At 39.3% G+C, this 25203-nt stretch overlaps 1 protein-coding gene across 2 annotated transcripts in view; it reads right to left on the reverse strand.

Annotated features, from left to right (window-relative positions):
• Positions 1-3397: 3397 nt before the first annotated feature.
• EHF (ets homologous factor) overlaps positions 3398-25203 on the reverse strand; it is a 31029-nt gene continuing 9223 nt past the window's right edge. The window contains exons 2-9 of one of the 2 annotated variants that reach the window (XM_010075222.1): positions 15972-16071; positions 13273-13518; positions 12941-13000; positions 10457-10525; positions 10295-10363; positions 7236-7295; positions 4581-4776; positions 3398-3728 (exon numbers count right to left, since the gene is read on the reverse strand). In XM_010075222.1, coding sequence (XP_010073524.1) covers positions 3629-3728; positions 4581-4776; positions 7236-7295; positions 10295-10363; positions 10457-10525; positions 12941-13000; positions 13273-13518; positions 15972-16068 — 897 coding nt within the window. In that variant the 5' untranslated portion in view covers positions 16069-16071 and the 3' untranslated portion in view covers positions 3398-3628. Of the gene's footprint in view, positions 3729-4580; positions 4777-7235; positions 7296-8870; positions 8874-10294; positions 10364-10456; positions 10526-12940; positions 13001-13272; positions 13519-15971; positions 16072-25203 lie in introns of those variants that run through there. The other variant, XM_010075223.1, reaches the window with a different exon arrangement.

The following is a 25203-nucleotide window of genomic DNA, read 5'->3' on the forward strand; positions in this document are numbered from 1 at the left end:
TCCAATCTCTAACATTCTGTGAAAAACCAGCTCAGGATACCCAGCAAGGCAAAGTCAGAGGCTACACGTTGGCTCATTGCGGGTCCATGCACTGCATCCCTGCACTGCCACAGCCTCCCACAGATTTTGTGGTAGTTACCTCAGTCCTTTTGCCATTACTGAAATATTCTCAAATTTTGAAGGAATTTATATTAGTCATTTCCAATCTCAAGACATAAAATGGTGAAGATAAACATACATCAGAAATTTTCTTTAATGAGTGCTTTATTTGAATTTATATCATATCCACAAAAATAGAAACGGTCTTTAGAACCATTTTATGATACACAGTCTCCGAGCTGGGATTTACACTGGCAATAGTGAAATATCTAATGTGGATTTGTTTCCACATGTATACGTTGAAGGTGATGCTGTGAGAAGCAAGCAGGAATTATGCAATGTGCTGCAGAAAGAAAGATGAAAATGTAACTAAACATTTTAATGTCTGTGTAGTTCACTAGCCTACATACAGTTTCTCAGGATGTTTTTAGAGTACGTTGCTCTAATTTTGTGCAGAAAATACAGTTTGAGAGTGCTCATGTCAAGATCTTTTACACTGTGATTTTCATGTAACTATATAAATATAACATACTTTTCTATCTAGAGCTTTATACATATGAAAAATTATGATATGATAAAAATTTATACACATGGTGCTACCAGTTCAGCAGCTGCTAACTTAAAGGATACATCTAAAAATATGATTGCTCAGCCTCTGATATAGAAGAGCAATCAGAAATGTTTTTTGTTTAAATAGTAATTTACATAAACATTAATCTCTTCATTTTCTCCATTTGCTTAGGTCGGGCAAAAAGACTCCCTTTCATTGATTGCATCTGTCCTTGGCGAGAACTGTAGTTTTAAACAGTCCTTTGTGTTTGTCTTAGGCAAAGGTTAATATATTTGTAAAACAGTGTAAATGTTGTCTGGCTTCTATTCCAACTTTGTGCTGTTGTAGTGCTGAATAACAAGTACCTAGTCTGAAAAGTTCTGCAGAGTTGGAATAGAAACTTGCACAATTTCCACATGCTGAAAGATGTGACAGTGGAGGACTGGCATTTATACTGAACTCCTGCGTAAATCACTCTCTAGATTTATACAGTATGCTTCTAAATAAAGCTTTATCTTTCAAAACCTTTAAAAGCAGGTTTAGCTGCTGCTCAGTAACCAAGTGGTGACACGTGTATATTACAAGTTCATTTTCTCTCCAAATAAATCTGGTGAGAGATTTGATAGAAAGCAGCTTTATGAAGGTATTACAATCAGTTGTTGTAAGATATATGTTAACCTGAGATAAGGTACAACAGTATTGCATATTTGTGACAGTACCACTGATTTCAGATTTTCACCCAAGGTATGTATTGTGGCGGGGGGTTGGGAGGAGGATGAAGAGCATGGAGAAAAGGGCTGCAAATAGCTGTGGGATGCAGGGAAGGAATGGTCTTTGGAGCAAAGTGAAGGTGCTCTCCTCATCTGGCGGCCTGCTTCTTGTCATTTGAACTACAAAATGATGGTAAAAGAAGTGGAATGTAGCTAATCAAGCTGAAAAGAAAAGGAAATTATTGAGTTGCACAAAAGCAAGCAAGACTAGCACAGCCAGTTGAAAAACAAAAAGAAAAAAGAGAAAGAGACTGAGAGAAAAAAAAATGCTTTGAAGTACAGAGGCATATTATTTGATTTGTAAATAAGATGAACCTCTCTCCACCCAGGTTATGAAAAGTAAAAATATAAGGTAATTGATGGTGGGAGCTCTGGCATACATAGTATAGAAGGTGGTGTTATTGTTTGACATGCCCTACACGTGCAGATAACAAGTTAAGCTCTCATGTTTGCCTACAAATTGTTGCTAAGCGCATTTGGTACCCTTTATATTGATACTTCTGTTGTCTCTTTGTTTCATCTATGTTTCCTTTTAAGACAAACAAAAAATGGAATACCCTACAACCTCCAGCTGCACCTTGCTGCATTTCAAGCTAATATGGATTCAAATCCACGGGATGCCTGATGTATATTGGATGGATTTAACATTCTTAATTTACTTTTTTTTTAATTTTTTGGTCCTGGACTTGTCTGCCCCTGTTGTTGTTTTCCAAATTCCCCATCCCTGAAAAAGTGAGTTGAAATTGATCTTGATTTCACCTCTGTTAACACCACCAAGAAAATCCTGTTTCTCAACTCCCACATCTCACGTACTCAGTGACCTAGTGAAGCACTCACTGCTTCCTCTCGTTTTTATTTCCCCATGTTCTGTGTGTGCCTGGTGCCAGCAGGAAGCATTTGTGACTTGGAGAAAGAAAAAGCTGACAGTGAGTGTTCAGTCTCCACATACCACTGCTAGAGATGATTCCAAAATACTGACCCAGATCTGAATGTCCCCAAAATCTCAATGTCTTTATGTTGGTGGGATTTTCTCCAACTAAGAATCCCAAGCAGAATTGACAAATACAAATACAATATAGAGTTAGACTTCAGAAAAGCAAAGGGAACGGATATTTTTACGTGCAAAGGCGCTTTGCATTTCTCAAAGGTTTTTTGAAAGTATCTGTCCAAGTGAGACTTGACCTGCCAGGAGGAGCATTCAACTTCAGTGGAACTAGGGAGTCTGCTCCCTCGTGCCATGGGATTAATATATGTTCTGCTTGTCCACCTCCTCACTGCTTCATATGGCACACATTTGACTGCTTGAATTAGGAATGTAAGAGGGTGGGAAGAATATTAATGTTTCTGTGGGGAAACTAGTGCTCTTTATTAAGTTTGCCCAGTCAGAAAACAATCATCTTCTTTCAATAGTTTTTAGTCCCTGAGATTGACTCTCCTCCTGCTTCACCTCAAAGATGTAAGTTAAAAACAAACAGCCCTTTTTGTGGGATGAGCTAAATGGCCTTTGGAGATTAGGGAAGATACTCAGCACCAGGTATGGTCAGGTCCTAAACTTCTGTCTACAAAAGGTCCCAGTGGTGGAGGCAGTATGGTTTCTCCAAATAAAGCTGACAGCCACCTTACAGAGCCACTGGTGTCTGTGTCTGGGATAAGCTAACTGAAGAGGAGCCCGCTGTCAGACTCAACAAAAGCAAATGGAAGCCAGCAAAGTGTTGCACTCAGAAATCAGAGGAGGGAAGGAACAAGTGATATTGGCCAATGAAAGCTAAAAACCAGCTGACTGTGGAAGAAGACTACTTGGCTCAGAGATGCTTTACTGTTTCCTCCACTTATAGTTGCCTTCCAAAGTGGGTTATCATACTCCCTAAATGCCCTAGTATTTCACTCCTTCCTTTTCTTTGCATGACTCACAGCATTGTTATAAATCACATTATGCCTGTATGATTAAAAAAAAAAAGAGAAAAACTTCACAAGAAGGGAAAAATAATCATAATTCTATAATGTTATCTTATATCACAGAAAACTGTGTACATTTTTTCCCCATACAGGACATACTTCAAATAAAATAATTTTAACACCAATAATGATAATGTTCCTTCTTCCCGACAGAAGTAGAATTGGTTTTTCACCCCAGTTTGGTACATAAATATAAGGAAATTGTCTTTGAATATTTACATCCAGGTGTTTAAAATGTTATTTCTTGCCAGATTTAATTCTCGTTTTCTCTCCAGCCACGGGCATTCTTTCCAAATTTGTATACTAATCTCCGACCATCCACACGCTCAAGGATTTCTCTTTTATAATAGTATCTGTTAAAATAAAAACATAGAGAAATATCTAAGATTAAATTCACCTATGGTCCTAAAAGACCACTGCCATCTAGGCAATCCCTCAGCTAACTGAAAAGTCTTTATTTTCTATTGAGATATATATAATACCTAAGATTATTATAACCTAAAGACAGAGAAGAAAAAAATGATATCTTCTTTTTCTTTATATAATTATCCTCTGAATTTGAGTTTCATCATATCTCAGGTCATAGCATATTACCATATTTACCACCCACTCTTATGAAATATCATGGGTTTTTTTCACGATAAGCCAGGATCTGAAGTCAGACCAGGAAAGAATCTCAGCTTCCATTTAAAAATACATTTTGAACGTTTATAGATAATGTAAAAATGCTCAGAATGTTAAAGCAAAGAGCAAAGAAAGTCCTCACATAGAATTTGTAAACCTATTTTAAGATAATGCGTGGGGGGTATGTCTAGTTTCTGAACATTGCTGGAAATAACAAGGTCTCTGGCCACTACTGGGCCATTTAAGCCTTCCCAGTTCAGTAGCACGTGAACTTTCAGCTTGCTGCAACCATGTTTGTTTCCTGCATTGGTTGTTCGGGTGGACAGCAACAGAACGTATGTTATATATATAAAACATACATATGTTTTACATATTATATATATTATAGCACACAGAAATAAGAGCAGAAAGAAAAGACAAAGAAGAACATAATGTTACAATCTCAAAATTAGGGGGAGAGACTCAGCTGTCAAAGAAAGCAACTGGTGTTGCTGACAATTCATTTTAAAAAGTCAATCAGATTCTCCATTCAGGTGGCCTCTTTACATCCCCCAGTCTTCTACAGCAACGTCTCAGCTCACCTCATAGCCCGGCTGAGTTTCTCGTAAGTCATACTGCTGTTGTTTTTCTTCTTTCCCCAGAGCTGAGCCACAGCTTCGGATTTTAAAAATCTGAAGACACCTTCTGATCGGTCTTCCCACTTGATTAATCCTGGGTTTTTCTCAGGATTGAGAAGAATATCTCGAATAAATTCCCAAAGATGAGTTCCTCGAGGGTCTGAAAGAGGAAAGAGAGCAGGAGGAAGGAGTGCATAAAGAGGTCTCTGGGCTATGGTTGCCATCTTTGTGTCATGTTCTTACAATGTGTCATTTACAGATGGTGACCACTCAGTAGGGACAGGTCATAGTTTCTGGAGCGCAGGACCCCCACCTCAGAGATACGCAGGCAAAAAACACTAACAGCTTTTACACTGAGGCTGGAGGTGTCAGCTTTTGGCAGTCTGAGCCCCCATGGCAGGCAGGTAGGAGCCCCAGCAACCAGGGGAAGCAGAGTCCAAACCACCCACTGCTTGCTTCTGCCTTTGGCACTGTTTCTGCCCTGAAGATAATATCCTTAAGTCTTCCCCTCATCTCATTTGCCCATTTTTCCTGATATTCTTCTACAGCATAGCATGTAACCTGATGTTATCATGTGGTATGTGAAACAGCCAAGATAATTTTGAAGCAGGCACTGAATCTCCAAGCATTTAAAAAACAGACAGAAGGCAAAGGAGGTGAAATGCTGTACCACATCAATAAGTATTTGGTCCCAGTGCTTAGGCAGACTTAAAGAAGTAAGAAGGTGTAGTGTGGATAGAGGGATATCAACAAAACTGGCTATCCAAAACTGTGTGTGAAAAGGGTATAAAAAAGTTTGGCTGTGATATGAGAAAAGGCAAAACCAGATCTCTAACTTCAACAGGTAGATGTCCCAGTTTAAGCACAAATCCATCCCACAGTTACTGTAGAGATGGCACCAGAAAGCCCAGGTCAAAAAAGGAGAAAAAAAAAAAAAAGATTAAGTAAATCCAACAAGTTAGATGTAGTAGTTTACGAATAAAGAATAATGAACATGGTGACAAGTTGGGCTGGAAAGATAGCAGTCCTTTGGTCTGATTTCAAAAGTATGAAGGGTTTAGACCAAATTAAGAAGGAAACAAGCTAGACAAAGATGTGCAGGTGAATAGAAAATGGTATAAAATGCAACATGAGTAGATTTTGGTCAACTAATTCAATATTTTTCTTTGTTATTATAATTGTTTTCTAGAACCAACAAAGTGTGGTGGGCATAGTCTGTCTGGATATCAGTAATGTACTCATTAGATCATGATACAGAGCAGTACTGAAGAAACTAGAAATGTCAGGGATCAGCCCAGCATTGCAAGGTGACCTTTTTCTATATGCTGAGGCTGTGACTGAGTTCTTACAATCATAGAATATCTCAAGTTGCAAAGCACTGATAAGGAGTCCCACTCCCTGCCCCTTGCAGGACTACCTAAATTAAACCTTATGACTGAGAGCTTTGTCCAGACACTTCTTGAACTCTGACAGGCTTGGTGCTCTGACTACTTCCCTGGGAAGCCTGTTCCAGTGACTGACCACTCTGTCAGTGAAGAACCTTTTCCTAATGTCCAATCTGAATTCCCCTGATGCAGCTTTATTCTATTTCCTCATGTCCTATCGCTGGTCACCAGAGAGGGGAGATCAGCACCTCCTCCATCTGCTGCTCTCCTCAAGGAAGTTGTAGATTGTGATGAGGTCCCCTCAGCCTTCTCTTCTCTAAACTGAACAAACCAAGTGACCTCAGTTCTTCAGAAGGTCTGTCTTCAGACCAGTTCTGTCTAATACTTTCATTAGCAACCCTGATATATGCACAAAAACAGAAACAAAATATTTGTGCGCAGACAAGGAGTTCTGGTTGGGCAAGGTCGCAGTGCAGGGTAAGAAGAGGAATCAGGAAGAGACAGATAATCTGGAGACCATACTGAAACAGGATGACATAAAACACTACAAAATGCAGTGAAGGACAAATATTAAGGTTTTCTATTATAAACAGGGAATGACACGGGTTGCAAAAGACATATACAAGATATTTTCAGCATAAAAATCTCAGTAAAGTACTTTAGTGGAACTGTGTCCAGAAGTCACAATTATGGTAACCTATCTTCAGAGTCAGGTTGAATCAAAAATAGCAGAAAAAGCAGAGTGGAAAGACTGTCATATCAGAGGAGAAGGAGGTGACAGGACTGAGGGGCAGATGCTTGCTCATGACACCACGTGTGAGAAGTCATGTGAGGAGACGCTGAGCAGGGTCTCTGGTGCATGCCGCACCCAGCAGGCATGGGCACCAGCATGGCCATGCCGACACACAGATCTTCCTGATTTAATCCTGGGTCTCCTTCATCATTCCTTCACTCCAGTCCACCAACCCAGCTCAACATGGGGCAGAGGCAACTGGTTTCTGGTTGCTTACTCATAAGCCCTCACTGATAAAAACAATTTGAAAAGTATAACAATACCGAGTCAAAAATAACATAAGCAAACAGTACTAGAAACAGTCAGATCCTTAGAGGATTCAATCACAATGATGACTTTTGCTATCAAAATGCTTCCTTTTCCCTCCTGAAAGGGATCTGCTTTTAATGTGTTTCTCTCCATTCAATCAGCCAACCATTATAAACATGGATGTCGACTTACTGTGCTTCTTAGTGTGGGACTTTGGGGTATGATCTTGCACTTTTTTCACATCTGAAGAATCTGTAGAGAAGGAAAATGAAGGCTATTTGTAAATTTGATTAAAGGCTTTCCATTGACTAGCAGGTTGAAAGAAATAAAACCACAAAAAAGAATTAATATCTCTTTTAAAGATAATCACTTTTAAGAATGTAATCTAAGTGAGGAGGAAGGGGGAGAGTTTTGTTTTCTGTACTATATGTTAATCAGCACACTTCACAAAGAGACCATTGATGAATAAAGAATGAATACAGAGGTAAACATTTGGCTTTTGAAACTTAAATTTGATTAACAAATACCTCACCTCATGTTATGCGTGAGAGAGAGAAAAATAAGACGATCACGTCTTTAAAAGGAATCCTGAATTGTCCCATTATGTCTTAGTCTTTGCAGAAGCATGTATCTTTGGGGGCTTATTTGTTTCTGAAGAGATGATCTAATGTGAAATGTATGTGCTGGTACCAATGCACAGAACACCTACCTGATTAAAACATAATGAACTGGCAAAGTGTTGTTGTTTGGGAGGGGGAAGGGTGGGGAAACGGGGCTGCGTTGGTAGGAGTTTTTGGCAACTGGATATGCATATATTGTTCCATGGCTCAGAGCCATAGAAACAAGCCATTTCTCATTGATGGTACTTTATCACCTGCAGACAGCCAGAGGAGGAACAAGGTTTCTGGCACAAGCATTTCTTCAGAAATGAAGAAAAAGAAAAGTTCCGCCTGTTCATAACTGTAACCTACCTCGCAGTCTGCAGATTCAACCCTCCAGCTCTCAAACCACCACATACTGGCTCTGCTCTTGTCATTAATTAATATCTTTCACCTGATCATTCTAAGTCTAACAAAATCTGTGGGATAGTACTGAGAGGGAGCTCCTTCTGTGTTTTCTTTTACACATACTTTACGTCTGAATTCCGTGAAGCAAAGTTTAAGGTCCCACGCACGTTTTCCCAGCTGCTATGAATGAACAATTATCATACTTTTCATGGAAACTGGGCATTTGCATGGGAAAATGACTCACAGGAAATAATAATTTGCATAGAAACTTGTTGGATTTGCACAAGCAACTGCAATAACTGCATGTGAAAAGGTAGATGCAAAACTATTCACACACTTGCTTTATTCATACATAACTGGAAACATAAACTGAACATGTCAGTGAGGATAAGCCTAACCTCCACTATTCTGAGCCTGACATAGTTATTGTCCTCGACCCCCAAGCAGCAAACACGCTCTGAGTCATTTTGCCTTCCCACTCTCAAAAAGCAGGAACTAGCCTGAACCTCACTCAGCTTGGGGGGAAAAAGTAAAATGAGGCTTATTTCACTGCCTTTCCTCAGATTATGATACTCCTGATGTTGTTTAAAGCCTGTGGGAACTCCAGGCAAGGACAGCAGGACCTAGTCCTTTATTTGCCCTCATATGTAGATCTTTCTCATTTTAAAATCCCACAATTCGCTTGCAAATGCTTGTTATGCTCCACTTAGCTGGAGATTTATTCTTGGAAGTTCAGTTGCCTGCTGCCTACCTGGTGATTTAGTCTGTATTTCAGCTGTGTAAATAGCCTCCCACTCTGCCTGCGCTCCTATGTGGAGACCGGCTTCAAACATGCCGTGTTAGGAGGCTGGGGCCTGACAGGTTAGAAGAGTTATGATGAATTTTCAACAAAGCTGTCTTGCAAAACTTTTGACAAAAGGTTGCACAGTATTTGCATATGATTCAGGAATGAGCCATTTTTTTTATGGGATATACAAATTTAGTTTTTACAGGAGGCTGTGCCCTTGGCATGTCACCCTGGCTCTTAGGCTTGAGCAGTCAACGGGTAAACACACAGTGCCAGGATCTTGACAGGTCCCCAGTCTTGTCAGAGAGCTCTGAAATCCTGGTAGCCATCTTGTGAGAGTGTGTGGAGGTGGCAAAGAAAGCAAACAGATTGTTTGGCGTTTTTTAAGGTTTGGTGGTTTTCTTCTTTTCTGATCAGTTTTTCTCTAATTTTTTTTTAATTTATTGCTGAATGCATTAGTCTAAACTGTATGTCACTTGGCAAGTCCATCTGTGCTGGGAGGCTGGGGGATGCAGCAAAAGGACAGGCACAGGGGCTGTGACTGCCACCCATGTGCAGAGGCACAGGGTTGCCCCCAGTGCAAGCTCCTGCGAGGCTGCATCCACAGCAGTGTGCTTTCCTTTCTCATCCTCCCATGACTTCCACTCCCTCAGGTTCATTTGCTCTACAGCCTCCTAAGAAGAACTTGCCTTTCCTTCCCCGCTTTCCTGCTCCCCTGCCATTTCTGCTCTCCTGTTTTCACACTGCCCCGCTCTCTTACCTCCGCCGCTGGTGCCTGCCTCCAGGATCCAGCCCACAGAGTGTCCTGGCACATGTGCCTGGACTTCGCTTTCACCGAGCACTACAGCAAAGGGGTTTGGTCTTTCTCCTGCCCTAGCAGGCAGATTGTATCTCCACCGCATGGGGACACTGCGGAGGGGTGATTCTTCATGTCAGCTCAGGCGGGCTCCAGCAGGAAGCCCTTCTGCTGGTGCGCTGGGCAGGGGCCTTCATGCCTGCCCTGTGGCTCTCCCGGGCCAACCCCAAACCTGGCCCCAAACGTAGCAACCTACTCAGCATGAACCACTGGCTCACTAGGTAGGCACAGCCGCTTCTGGGGAGGAACATGGCACTCATTTGCCCGTACCCAGCCGCACCACAGAAATGCGTGGTAGAGCTGGAATGTCTCGTCTCTCTGACACTAACATCTTCCCCTTTGACTCAGTCACTTAAAAGATATGTGGAGATTGCAAATCATTTGATCTTCTTTGTCTTGACAGAGAGAAGAGAGAAGCATTTCTTTAAAGCAAGCTATTGTAATAACCATAGCTAAAGAGCTGTCAGAATCAGTATTGCTTGGTTTAAAATTACTGGAGGCTCAGATTCAATCCTACAACAGAAGACCACAGAGACTATTATACCTTGGTAGTTCTGGGACAACTCACAAACAATCAACAATATAATTACAGGTTCCTTACCAGGAGGCGGGTGATTAGGTGTCATCATGGAAATCTGAGCACGACAGAATGTTTTACTGTCCAATAGCTCTGGGAATTAAAAAAGAAGATATTTAAAGTAATAGCCTCAGACAACACTAAAACCATATTCAGAAATGCATGAAGTATTGTGATGTTAGTTACCTACTGTGCTACCATAGCCACTGTCATACAGGTAATTCTCTTCTTTCCAGGACACCATTAAGGACGGATCTTAAAGTACAGGACCAAAAAGAAAATCAGATCTCTGAAAGAACATTTTTTTAGCACAGAGGTGAATATTGAGCACTGAGGGAATAAGAAATGTGCAAAAAAAGAGTTGTGAAGGGAACCAAGTAGTGAAGGGGCTATGCACAAACTTATTTCCTTTCACTCAAATTATGGGTTGGGTTTTGCATACTCAGATAAATGTGCTTACACAAAGCACTGACATTTAGATCCAATGTAGTAGGGTCTTCCTTTTTCTGACTAATATACAATTTATTCCTGCCCTTCAAGGAGGTTTTCTGTGCCAGATCAACTCTAATTCTACCCAATTCAGTCCTGATTTTTCAGCCCCTGGTGTTTACAACAGTGCTTTGGTGCCATAGAGATGAAAGTGTTCTCAATATCTAGTAAAATAGGAGGATGCTTATAAAGAGTATTTATTTCTATAATGTCAGAAATCAAAAGTCCCCTCTGAAAAAGAGCTTCATGTGTAAGCACACAGTGAGAAACATTGAAGCCTAATCTTAGATGAAGTGCCATTTTATTCCAGGCACGCCAAGTACCCATCCTTAACCTATAAATTACCTTCATGATTAAAGAGGAATAATTTTTAGTGACCTTCTGGTCACATGGATCAATATAAGCAGAACAGAAGTATTGTCTTTATGAACTCTACATTGATCAGGAAATTACTCTTTTCAGAGTGCATTTTTGAGGTCAGAAGCCTTAAAAATCTCTTTTTTCTTTTGAATCCAGGCCAGAAAGGATGAGATGTAAGGTTCAAATCTAAGTTTTAATTATTTTTTTTCAATCTTTATATAAATGGAATTTTAAAAACCCAAAAATGAGTTACAGCTAAATCATCATGTTTGACTGAGTTACCACTTATGACATAGGAATTTAGCAGGCATGCTAAGTAATAGCTGCATGTTTGGGCACCCAGAGCTTGTATTCCTACAATAGCACACACCCTTTGCTGCTTGGACACTTGATCTGACTCATGTTGCCTCTGAAAACAGGCCTTACCTAGCCAGAACACGGGCGACAGCTTGTCTTCCCGTTTTGGCCTTTTTTCAGTACTCGTGTGCGATGGTCTACCAGGATGAGGCAGGCTTCTCCTCTAAACCACCAGCCCCTTCCCTGCTGGCTCACAAGGAGTCTCTTCCCCAGCAGCCCCAATCTGCACTGCCTGCTCCTCCCCATGCAGAAACTAAACCCACTCCCTTTGACTGTGATCAGCATTGCCAGAGCCCCACCACGCCACTCCTGATTCAGCACAGCTAGGAGAACCATCATTTAGTCCTGGGCTTTGACCTTTCCAGGATGTGCAGCTGAGGTACTTTTCCCTGCACTGTGTACCTCTAGTGGGAGGAGAAACTAATGTTATACCAAGATCTCATAAATCAGGACTTAAAGGATTCCTGTAGTTTCCTATATGGCAAGCATTGAGGCTGCTGCATGCACATCACGTGCACTACGTGGGCGCAGGCAAGGAGTGGACTGCAGATTGCAATGCTTGCCCACTACAAGGAGAAGGTGAATAGTGTCCCTGTCTGGAGAGGTTGGGTTAGCTGAATAAACAGGCTAGCAGTATTTGTTGGAGACATCGCATGCTACGAATCTGTATTGGTTCTGCCAGGAGATATTAAACGTGGCTCATGAACACAGCCACACACAAAGAGGCTGGGACTAGTGGGATAGAGAGTGTTTAGATATGGACAGAGGTGCTCTGGCAAAGGAACCGGGAAAATAATCATGCCTGAAGAGGAGGATTGAACTGAGCTGCGTTCTTTTCTTAGTGAAACAAAGTCCTGGGAGGAAAGGGATCTATCTGGGAACACATGAGGGAAAAAAAAAAGAAAAAAAAAAAAAAAAGACTGGCACATGAAAAAAAGCAGATTTGGTCAAACTAAAATACTACCTGAATTTCAATTTCATTCAAACGTGAAGAAATTGAAAGGTAACATTTTTTTCTCTCAAAGTTGTTTTGTTTGGAAATTTCCTCATGTTTCAAACATTAACAGCACTTCACAACAAAATATTTTTTCTCTCTCTTTTTTTTTTTTAAACAGAGAATACTGTGAAAACAGTTGTTTTGAAATCTGCTGAATGACTCATAGAATGAAGTCCTCTACAAAGCTGTGCTCACTGAGTACTGCAAACTGGTCCAACTCTGAACATCACTATGGACTGCTGACAGTGCAGAGGTCTCCCAGGAAAAGGAGCCACATACAAACTATTATATGGTGGTACTATCTGAAACTTCAAAAAGTAAACATTGGCTGATATTTGTGTTACTTCTTTTATTCTGCATGAGGCACTTTCAATTTTATTTTGTGCCATTTTGATATCTCTCTCTTGGAATGGGCAGTTTCTCCTTTTTGTCATCATCGAAAGACAAGTTATCCAACTGTTACTCACCTGCTTGCTCTGTCTTCACAATGACATTATGAGATTGGTATATGTCACTTCCACACTGGCCTGAAAGAAAGCATATGGCAGATAGGACATACAGCTACAGCTGAGCCAGAGGGCTAATTTTGGAGCAGGAAACATACCCTTTTTGCTGGTCCTTCACACTTCTGTCTTATGTCATATCTAAGCAATTTAACAATACTGTGCATGAGGTATAAGCAGCATAGCAAACATAGCAAATTAGACCTGCCAGGTAGATCTCTGTAAAACATAAGCAACTTCTGAAGATCCCAGAATTCAGACCACTGTATGTGCATCTCTGCCTAATATCTATTTACCATTCCATTTTAGGTGCTGAAGGTTGCTGTAAAGCAGTTGCCCTGCTGTCCCAGCTGCCTGAGTGAATTCCTGTAGGCTCATACTGCACAGATGTTCCCCATTGATATCAAACTCCTGGAAGGGTATGCAGTTGGCATCCAGTTGGTTGGTATCAAGGAGATGCTGTAGCCACTCCCAGACTTGAAACTTAGTCCAGTACTGTGGGTGTATTTCATGCCACTGGGTTCCATAGAAGCTACTGGACACTGGAAAAGAAAATAGGTATTTACTGTCTTTGTTAGCACCATGGGATTATGTTGATGACAGTAAAGGTCTATAGCTAATTTGCATGCCCTGGAAGTCCACAGATCTAGATTCTCTTCTCAGTCCTTAACATTATCTCAGTAGCTACTGCTGGAGAAGGCATTGTTATTTTTTGGTCTCTCTTGGCAGATTGAGTATGTAGGAATTAATTTATTAATGTGGGTTAAATACACCAAAATTCTTTGAGGGAAGATACCTCACAGACGTACTGTTGAAAAGGTATGTTGATCCCTGTGCAGGAAAATAATTTTAGTGCATCAGAAAATGATGGAAAAGCCTTGCAAAATTCTCATAATGTGACGTAGAAAGTTATTTTGAATAAGGACTTAATAAGCACCGTCTATAAATTGCAGGATTCAATCAAAGAGCAGTAAAAGCCAAGGCACTCTCATAATGCTCCACAGTAAAAGCCTATCAGTATGGCCCACAGATTCATGATAGAGCTCGTGTTCTGATGAATACACCTTAGTTCTGTAATCAGGTAAAGCAATATCTGAATGCAGCTGTAAAACTCATTTTTGGTTACGAAAGCTGGCTAATTTTCTTGTTAGGATGTCTGAATCTTTTCTTGGCAATCTTTTAAACTGCTCTCAGTTGTATGTCATTGCACGACAATAATTTACATGTGCAAATGAAAGAAATTGTATGTGAGGATAGGATAACCATATAAGATAAGAGCAAAGGTAGGACTGCTTTGGTCTGCCTTCACCAAAGGGCTGGCAAAAGGAATTCAGTGCAATTTATTCCTTGGGAAAGGAGGCAAATGGAGTATGCCAACCAGAGATGGTGGCATGATAAAATGCTCGCAAGCGCATGAAGTGTTTAAGGATGAGGCAATGAGAGATTGCAGGGGTGGCTGAACTACAGGAGGTGGAAAGACTGCCATGGCCTAGCTCTAAAATAGCCTCACTGCACAATGTGGCACCACTCCATTCTCAGTCTCCTGAAGAAAAAGATTAACCGCACAGCTGTGAGAAGTACTGATAACAGTGGATATTGCTAGAGGGGCACAAGTAACAGAGTTGGCACATTTTAGGAAATCACCTCCCCTCAGGTCCCACTAGACTTCAGGTCTCTTCAGCTGAGATACAGTGCACAATGCTAGTTTCCAGGTAAACACAAAAAAGCCCCACAGTTACTTAGGTTTCTTTGTCAGTATTGGCCAACAAGGTCTGTGTCAGTAACTTACGGAGTTTGCATGACTGTGTCTCATCCTCCTCTTGAGGGATTTGGGGAATGAGTGAGGAAATTATTAAGAGTGTGGTGTATCAGAGAATAAAGGTTTGATGGAGCCATCAAGTATGCCCTGAAAAGGAGGTTGATATGTATTCCCATCACAATTTTAGAGGCCACTGGACTCCTAATGTAAATGGAGAGCCTTTAGTGAGAGGAAAGAGCAGCTAGGTAAAAGGAAGTGAAGTGGTGAATGATTGTAGAGGCTGGTCTGAGCTTTCAGCTTCCTGTCCCTCAAAACATAACTGAATCCTGGGGAATTTCACACTGGAAACATGAAAATAGATCCCACTGTTTCCACTCATGAAATCCTGTGCAAGGTGAAACTCAGCCAGGACTTTTTTCCCCATGAATCTGTTACAAACAGTTCGGCACATTTATTAAGTGCGTGCTTATGTATTCCCCTGTATTTAGAAATTACACATAAAAAAAGAACACGAGTTTCATTTATGGGAATTTTCAGTGTAAGTTTTGTTGCCACATTATTTGGATTAGAAGGGCAACTGCAGTATGTATTTGTCTGCTTAGACTTTAAGGTTTACCCTTCAACTGAGTGATGAAAATAATTTAAAAATTATATCAAACACTATATATATAGATGCATGTCTATATTTTTTTATTGAGAGAGAATATATATGTGAACACACTTGCATATATATAGCCACATGATCACAAAACAGTAAGAAAAATAAAAGTTCTCAGATCACAAGCTATCTAGTGCTCTAATTAGCTATCTAGTAATTTGAGCTGAAAAAGCAAATACAGTAAAAGAGCAAAAAGACTATTCTGGAAAGCTGGAGGGGTGATTAGCATTTAAGAGTAATGTTAGTTCAGAGAAGGTGTGAGGGGTAAAAGTAAAGAGAGAAAGAATTCTAGACTGAGGAGAGGGAACTTTTGGCACTTTCAACACCACCAAATTCATTCATAGAAAAAGAATCAGTAAGGAAATGAACCATAAACTGCTGACTTTCAGAAACTTCGTGTTACTTAGTTCAGCTTTTTACAAATAAAGTAACAAATGGAATTTTTTCTTACTAGAAGTGAAACTCCAGTAAATTAGTACTACTGAAAAATAATACTTGTGCATGCTCAAAGGTGTAGTAGCCCCTTACCCCCATCTCCTCCCAAAAAACATGGCTTAGATCCATTAAATTCCACCTACCATTGCATGTGGAGTATCCGTCTGTCCAGGAAGGCTGCTGGTGAAGTAAATTGCTGCTGGAATTGATACTCATTCTGCCAGCTCCTTCCAAAATCATGATCTGTAAGCAAGTGAATCGAAGAGCTTGCTTAGAGAGTGGTGTCTAGCCCAAGAGGTAAAAAAAAAAAAAAAAAAAAAGAAAAAAATTCACTGAAGTTGAACTGAGGAAGCCAATTCCATTTGTAGAAGATACAATTGAAATCAAGAACATGTTGCCACAACCCCTTTTCCACTGCCACAAAATCTCCTTATGATAAACATTACCATGATTGATTTGCATATGCAAGAAGCAAGTTTCTACAGCTGCCCATCCATAAATGAACAATCTGTAATCAGAAATGAAGCCGAATGAAAAGACAAGGCTCCTGACAGAGCAATGCAGGAAAACTGACAGTCTTTGAGAAATGAAATGCTAAATAGCTTTACTTCTTTTTATTACTATTATTTTTAAAGAGAAATGTGATATAAACATGCTTTTCTTTTTTTCTTCTCTTTTTTTTTTTTTTTTTTGTGGACAGAGAAAAGACTTTTCAATAGTTGCAAACGAAACTATACAATTGACAACAACCCATGTTCAGAAACTCCCTCCCACAGAAGGACCACTTGTTAATGCTGCTGGGAGGTAAGGTTACAAGGAATACGTTGTCAGCTGACCCAGTTTCTTATCTGTTCTGTGTCAGCAGTGTTCATAATACTTCTCAGTCACAAATGTCACAGATCATATATTTCAAACCACCAAAAATCTGATCTCAAAGATCTTGTAAATGAGACAGCCATTGTTGTAACAGAAACAGCATTTTGGAGTGACACCACCCCCAAGATAGCATTCCCTCTTTTAAGTGAAACAAACTTTCATTTCTACTTATCTTAGCATTAGCAGCATGAGTAAAACTGTCTTTTATTTTATTTATAGTTTTAAGAAAAAAAACTCTACCTATATTTATCACATATTCATTGCATGCTTAATCATGCCAGTGAAGGTATACAAAATTCCTCACTTGCAGGTATCCTTGATATTTTACATTATTTTACAGTAGTTTGAAGTTGCAAAGTGTAAAAATATACATTTTAACTGTAGACATTCTTCAAGAGTTTGGGAAAGTAATTTGTTGAATATTATAAAGGCTTCAGATCATTATTCTTATATAAATATACAGAAGAAAACCAAATCATTGTTCAAAAATATTCTAAATTGAAAGCCACAAAGTCTGTAAAAATGAAAGATTAGACATCAGGATGACAAGTGCATGCAGCTAGACTTCACCTTGGAATTAAAAAGAGGATGAAATAGAAAATGAACTTGTGAAAGTTGAAGTCACTGGTCTTGGCTGTTTACCCACTGAGGCCAATGAGAAAACTTCCATTGAGAGCACAGACTGACCTCCTGCAAGCTCATACATGCAAACCTTTTTGTCAATAGAAACACTGACAGCCTTGGTTTTAAAGAATAGCCTGCAAATGACCTGTGTTGGTATTTTCCTCTGTCATTTAAACTAAATTATATAGCTTTTAAAAGTTACAAGTCTCTCTCTCTTCCCTCCCCACCATATATATATATGTATGCATATATTTAGAGAAGGAGAAGGGGAGAGAGAGTTGCTGAGAATTACTTTTAGGAAGTTTATCACAGTGAATAGTGCTTTACAGTGTAACCTAGTTCAATGCGGTTTTTTGTAGCTATACAGAATGGCAAAATCAAATCTTGGATGTTTTAACAGTTGCTTTACACTCTTAATTCTAGCTAATCTGTGACTCAGTGACCATCAGTAAAGATAATTTAATTTCTCATAGCAGGTATGTGTGGGTATAAAATATTAACGATTAAGACAGATACCGATTGTCTCACCTTGTCCAAATAAAAGATGACTGTCATACCAGTCAGTAAATTTTTTGCTAGTTAGAAGAGAAGACCTTTTTCAGTCCCATGTTAAAGCCAAGTCGCTTAGTATTGTGAGGGAAAAAAATTTAAGGAAGCATTTAAATTTATTATAATAATTATAACGATGCTCAGCGTATAATTTATATCATATACTTGATATGTAAGAACTTTTAAACAACAATGCCTGTCTCATAGTCAATACATACACTTCTGAGATTGTACAGGCAGATATATCAAGTTATTTATTTAACTTGGCATTTAAAAATTTAAGAAAGCTAGGTATGAATGAATGAAGTTTTAATTATAAAGACCTTATTACAGTATCAGTTAGAGGTGAGGTAGACTACTAGCTATTCTGGAAAACTATAAAACTTGAGGATTATCAAAACAGTCTTAGGAACTTAGCTTGGTAAATTAACTTCTTTTTAAAAAATTACAGCATGCACTTAATATTGAATTTCAGCTTATTGGTATGAAGTCACATTTTCAGAAGCCATCTCAGAATCTCCGGTACTCTGCTTCTGGAATTCTACATAATTTTCATGCCTGATACTTGTGCAAATAAAAATGCATCTGGGGAAATGTGTATCAACTGAAATTATTTTTTTGTTCAAGCTCCTGTGGAATTTTGCCCTGAAAATTCAGTTCAGGTAAACTCTCATTTTTACTTCTTCATAACAAATCAGGTGAATTTCCAAACCAAAAGATCCTATGACACTTTGATTCAGCAACTGAAGCTATGGGTAGTTAAATAAACCAAATTATGTGTATTGCACAGTTTCTCCACCCCAGCAGTAACCAAAAATCAATGCATGTTAGGGATCTGAGAAGAAGCACTCTGACAGCCTTTTCCCTAGGTTCAGATTTCAGCTATTTTCCTTTAAAATCTTTTTTCCCCATCACAATCTAGCAGACAATTGCTCTCCACAGTATTCCTCAATAACATTAATAGTATTTTCTGATAATGTGCATGGAACTTGCTTTATAAATTGATCAATCAGTACATCCCATTTTTGAACACTAGATAAGTTATCTCAACCAGAATAACTTAATTAATTTCCAATATCACCTGTGGGAACAGTTGTTCATGAGTGGAAGAGATTGCAATATGACATTAATCACAGGAACAGGGCTGGATTTAGCTTTAACTCAGACTTTCACAAAGTTCTGCATATTCTTCAAGGTACTAGTTTTCTAGTTTTTTGTTGACTTGAAAATTGTCAAGTCAACTCCTTTATCCTAATGCAAAGGTGTTCCTTATTTGGAAATCATTCTAGCACTTCATTCAGGGTGAGTATAAAGTCCCATTAAGGTAACTTCCACGCCTTTGCTTAGAAGTGTACAGCATCACACTCAAGAATATCTTCCCTATGAAAATTAAACTGTTCTTTTCTCCATTTCATCCTGTAAGTGTCTTTCTTTGATACAAGTTCATGACAGGTTTATGCTTATAGCAGTGTCTCATCCCATACTTGGAAAGATTTTGAGTCAGGACATTGGAAGGGGCAAGCTCTTCATTACTTTAGGGCCAAATCCTCAAATCTCCCTTGACAAACCTGGTTAAAGGGTGTGAAGCCTGAAGGGGAAGGACACATAATATGTTAACTTTTCTTTTAATCATATGCCACATATCAAAGTGAACGGTAGAACTAATGAAGCCTGGTTTCCTATAAATGTGTATCTTGTGGTTGGATTCTCTAGTGTCTAGTAAGATGTGAGCACTGATTGAAGTTTTTCCCACGGTTGGGGCATTCATAATATCTCGTTGTCTCAAAGGAGTGAGCTCAAGCTTCACTCTTTCTTTGAGATGGAGTATTAATAGTTTTTCCTCATGTACTTGGCAGCCACTTTTCATTAATCCTGTAAGAATAATATCTTTGAGACTTCTACCCCATATCAAATTTAATTAAAATTAGCGATGGGATTCAAAGATTGTTACAGGCTAAATGCAAAAGCCAACACACAGACAGAATAACCACAAAAACCTAATTTCCTCAGGAAGCCACATTGAAAAGGGATTCTAGCTGAGCTGAGATTTTGGAAAACAATGTAAAGATCTTGGGATCTGCCTCTGTTCTAAGACATGGTACATTATAAATGAAGGCACACATGAAATATCATATGTGTATATACACACATATATTTATATACACATATGCACACATACGCCCCTGTGTGTGTGCATTGTAGGTATCTGTACACACATTTCCATCCTTTTCCACTGAAGAGGAGCCATCTCTGGAGTATAATCTTATAACACTACTAGGAACACTGCAGTCATAGATTTGTGCACTGGTGTTAGCAACATACTAGAGAGTCCTGTGAGAAGGGGTGAATGCATTAAAAAAAAAAAAAAAAAAAAAAAAAAAGAGACACCTTTCACCTACATTCAATATATCAGGTGGTATTCAAACCCTTAAGGCCTCTCGTAGTGAAAGCTCTCACTGGAGTCAGGAGCTTTGACTGAGCCACAACCCAGCAACTTGGCAGGAGGCAATTTGCTCTGTTTTTCTTGTCTTCCTTGACTGCCTGACCACTCTGAGTAAATGGCGGTAATGGAAAGAGCAAGGAGCCATGGCCTGCCCATGGAGCAAATCCAGCATTGCAGAAAAACATATTTACAAATCCTTGAACCTTGAACACTGTATAGTGCACTCTATGCAAATTATTTTATTGAACTACAGGTGTGCTCTGAGAATGAATTACTCTGATCCCTGTTTCCACATTCAACCCAATGAGTCTTAACATCCAGATAATAAGTTTCTCCTTTCTTTGAATCACAATCTTTCAAGAACAGGTCGTATTAAATTACAGAAAAATGCTTAACACCGTATGAACGGCGAATGAGCAGTTCAGAGAAAACGAGTGAATTCTAAAGTACTACAACTAGAGTGATTGTTCTGACACTGATTTGTGCATTTGCTTATGTTACAAAATTGAACTGAACTAAGGGTCTCATTAATTACAAATATGAGGAAGTGTGGAGCCCATAGGGGAATTGGGCATTCTGGTTTGTAAAGCTAGGTAGTCTATGCAAAACACAAAAAAAGATGTCTAAGGCAAAACTGTCTGAAACTATTAAACTATGACTCCACCCGTAAGCTATGCAAAGAGTGACTTCTAGCTGAGACAAGCTCAGTGCAGCTCCTCCTGGCGTGTCGAAAAGGGTGGATCTTTTTTGGCATATTTACCTATGGGATCCTTCCCCATTTTTCCCCTTTTACCATCATGGCTGAACTTCAAATGTAGATTTCACCTCGGCCCATTTTCTTTGAAGTATGTTATGTACACAGTGAAGACACAATCCCTGCTTTTCAGGGCTTGGAGTTTACGGAACAAGTATCTACAGAGTATGTTAAATATTTTAGATCATTACTGCACCTTGGATTACAATCAAGCACTTAAACAACGATCTAAAATAAATGATACCGGGTAATAACTGCAGCTGCAGAGGAACAGAATCTGGATTTTTATATTTTTCTTGAAAAACCAAAAGACAACCAAGCAGGCCAATTTTTCAAGACACCAGAAACAAAGGACATCATATAAAACAAAGCAGGTGGACCCGCTTTACACGTATGGTTACTTCAGAAACATAAATGCACTGTACTTGTAATGTATATGATCAATTATCTGTTTTGCATTCCAACCACCTATTTTACATATCCAGTGGTGGTAACTGCAGGCACAAACTGCATATATGAATGCTGAGGGCCTGTTTGAGCTTTTGGTCTTCTGGAGTTTTTTTTCCTCTCATTTAATATGTGCTACTACCAGGGCTCCAGGGTCTTCTTCTGAGCCAGCGGGCCTACACATACAGTTATGGCTGACCCTAAAATTGCCCTATGATCTTTATCTGTCTATTTTGCAAAGGTCTCAGGTTCATCCTTGGTGTCTGTGCCAAACTCCCAGGTAAGATTGCATCCCTGCCACAGCTCACATTCAGATATGACCATTTCTGCAGTGTGTTAGGATCTCTTCTGGCTGTGTAGATCCACATGTAGCCATCACATACTTCCTTCTTTCCATCCCTTTGTTTTAGTGCCTGAAAAGCAGAGAGAAGCCTCAAATGAAACAGCTCATCTGCAGGCTGATTCCCAGCAGGGATCCACTTCACAACAAAAAGCTCAACTTTGGACCACTTTGCTATGACCTGCAAGGTACCATTTAGATGACAGCCTGAGCAGGTTGGCCTGACTGATGATAATCTCAAGACTCACCACTAATATCACTGCAAACATACACCATAAAAATTTGTTTCCAAACTCTTTGAAAGCTTTGAAGAAAGTTCACATGAAGAAGAACTATGATCACACTCAATATTTGTTGTATAACATATGGAGTGTTTGATACATTTCATTTCTAGTCCAGTATATGTACCCTTGGGCCACAGTAACAAAATGTGTTTACTGAATCACATTGTGAGTGTGAAGTTCAAGGAATCATTTTTATAAGAAAATTTTCTAAATAATCTGCACAACTCTTTGTATTCAGGATTCTGGTTTGGGGTTTTGAGGCCAATCTTCTTCCCTTCTACACCTCTCTGAACTGCATTCCTATGCCTCTGTATTTTTGGTGTATATAGCTGTGGTTCATATGCATAAACCCACCTTTGCATGTGCAAAACTGACTCTTGGTGAGCTTTCAGAGACTACACTGAGACCTTGATCATTTACTGTTGTGGGCTTTTGGAAAGGAAGAGTTGGGTTTATTCTTTTTGTTTTCTTTGAACCTTTTATATTAAATGTATACATGAAGGTAAACTAAAAGACCAGAAAAAAAGAAGATGAATAGAAAATAAACATTTAACATTTACCTACATTACAGATAGGATCATGATAAAGAAAATCAAATAAAGCTTGATTGGAATATTTTATTACTAGAGATCTGATTTTCATGATGTACTACAAAGCAACTTTTGTAAGAGATATGTGGTGGTTGTTTTAACATGTCCATATGGATGCTTCAAAATCTTGCATATATGTTTTAAGTAAAGAGAAGCTTGGGTAGAAAAGTTAGGATCTAGATCTCTATCTGAGCTATCCCTCTGCTCCAGGGTTTGGGTTTGGTTCTTATCTCTCTTTTAATGACGTAATTTAAAGACAAAACCATAGTTCAGTTTCCTTTTTGAGTGAGAACAAAGTTCACTTTATGAATGCAAAAAAAAAAAAATTACTTGATGATATGCAAATTCTCATAGGTTGTTTTTTCTCTGACCTCTTTTTTCACAATCGATAATCGTCATATGAACTTACTTCAGTTTTCAAGGCACTCATTAGTACAATGAAAATAAAAGGGAGAATTTTAAAAGATGGTTTGTTTGTTTGTTTGTTTTTCTAAATGAGAAGCAATCAGAAGGCCAACTGTGAACAGAGAGTCCTCAAGGCATAGATGTGTCTGACAGTGCCAGCTGCCAAAGGCAAATTTTTCCCATAGTTATGCTACCTCAGTAGAGGAAACAATGAACCAGAACCTGCCATTTAACAAGGTCCCAGTGTTTGGGATCCATGCTTCCTTGCCACATCATAGTCTAGATGCACCTCTCCTTGTCATACCACTAGTTTTTTAATATGAAAAAATAATATAATCATTAATTTTACTGTCAAAAAACTCATTATTCTCTTGCAGAAGATCTGTGCACAGATCTATATATTACTAGTGGAATTTGTCAGAGCTAAGACAAAAGAGAGTCAAGAAAACATTTTATTTCTTATAAATGTTCATGTCATTTTGCATAGCCTTAGAATGCTTGGAACAAGGAGATATAGTCACTAAAAACTGGCAAAAAAGCAGGCCTTTTTCATTATTTGTTCTTTGGAGATGGTGTTGCAAAGCATGGCTTTGACCAGTATATGGCACTCCTTTCATTACTGTCTGCACCACCTCAGCAATTTCATGATGATAATTTGGGTCAGCCATTTTTCCTGAATTGCCATAGATTCATCAGTCTAGCCTCAGGGATATAGATAGAGTCTTGGTAAACACAATAATGGGAAAAACTACCTTTGCTCTTTATTCTTCTTTCAGCACTTAATACCACACCTCATGGAATAACTCCACACCTCCTTTCATGTCCTTCTTGTCTCTCTGGTACATTCTTCCTCTAACCAGGAGCCAGCTCATCTCCCTAATCTCCTTTTGCTAAACACCTTTCTTTTGCTTACAATCCACTAAATATACAAATGGCCAAAAAGCACTCTAGATGCCCCTGTAGCTTGACAAGCCACATGTCTACAATTAGGCAAGAATTTAATCAGCTAACAAAGTATTACCATGATTTTCTACCACCTTCTTTTCTCTTGGCTCTGGTTCCCCAACCACTTCCCTCTACCTTCCATGACAGCTTCTCTTTGCATTGCTTTAAAGACTAACAGCATATCAAGGGAACTCCTTTCCATACTGCTAATGTAGCCGGTGTGACTACTCAGTTATTAGTGAATAATGGCAATAAAAACAGCAGCAATTGTGTTTGTGTTCATGTTTGGTCTCATTAGGTGCTGAAGTGTTTCTGACAGAACAGCCACTCAGATATAGAGACTCTGACGTATGCTGTTGCAGCAGCCAGTAGTTCGTGGAGAAGTTTATTTTAACCACTGTCACCACCAGCACTTGCCTTTTATTATGGGACTAGTCTGGTTTTCAACAGTAACAACCACTAATTTGCCTATTTCCAGATTAAATTTTTTTTTTCTCATTTCCTTTTTGTAAGCTCTGTTTCATACACTTTGTTTTTACGAAGGGCATCTGCTTGGAAACTGTAGGTTTCCTCTTTTGGGGCTGGTTTCTGAGTGAGAACTAAACAGGGTAAGGAACATTGAACGGAGACCAAACCCAGGAAAGTGTCTTTGGGAATATGCAAATTTTCCCATTGTGACTACTATCGTCACATGAATTGATTAATTCAATGAACAAACAAATTGTGATTCTTCATTAAATACATGAGGGGCATAGCACAAATTAGCTAGGATGGGGAAGCTGGAAGTTGAGCGTAAAGAATTTTATTCTAAGCTAGGTAGCTTGCTGGAGGACTAACCCAGTCAACAGCAGTATTTATACCTCATTACAACCCGCGGCCTGACTAACCACAATCAGATCACATTCTTTTGCTGGTATGATAGCAAAAGGATATGTCAAGGAGGGGACATAGCAGAGGCAGTGCAGAACTCATGGTGGGAAGGATTGTTCTGTGCAGCTGACAGGGAGGACTATTAACTCCTCTGCCCAGGTCAGCCTCATCCCAAGTGCCAGGATGGGACTCACTGATCCCACCTGTGCAATAGCTCCAGCCAGGATGCCTGCTCCCACTGCATTCCT

This window comes from Pterocles gutturalis, unplaced genomic scaffold (assembly GCF_000699245.1).
Source record: "Pterocles gutturalis isolate BGI_N339 unplaced genomic scaffold, ASM69924v1 scaffold13037, whole genome shotgun sequence".
Lineage (NCBI taxonomy): Eukaryota > Metazoa > Chordata > Aves > Pterocliformes > Pteroclidae > Pterocles > Pterocles gutturalis.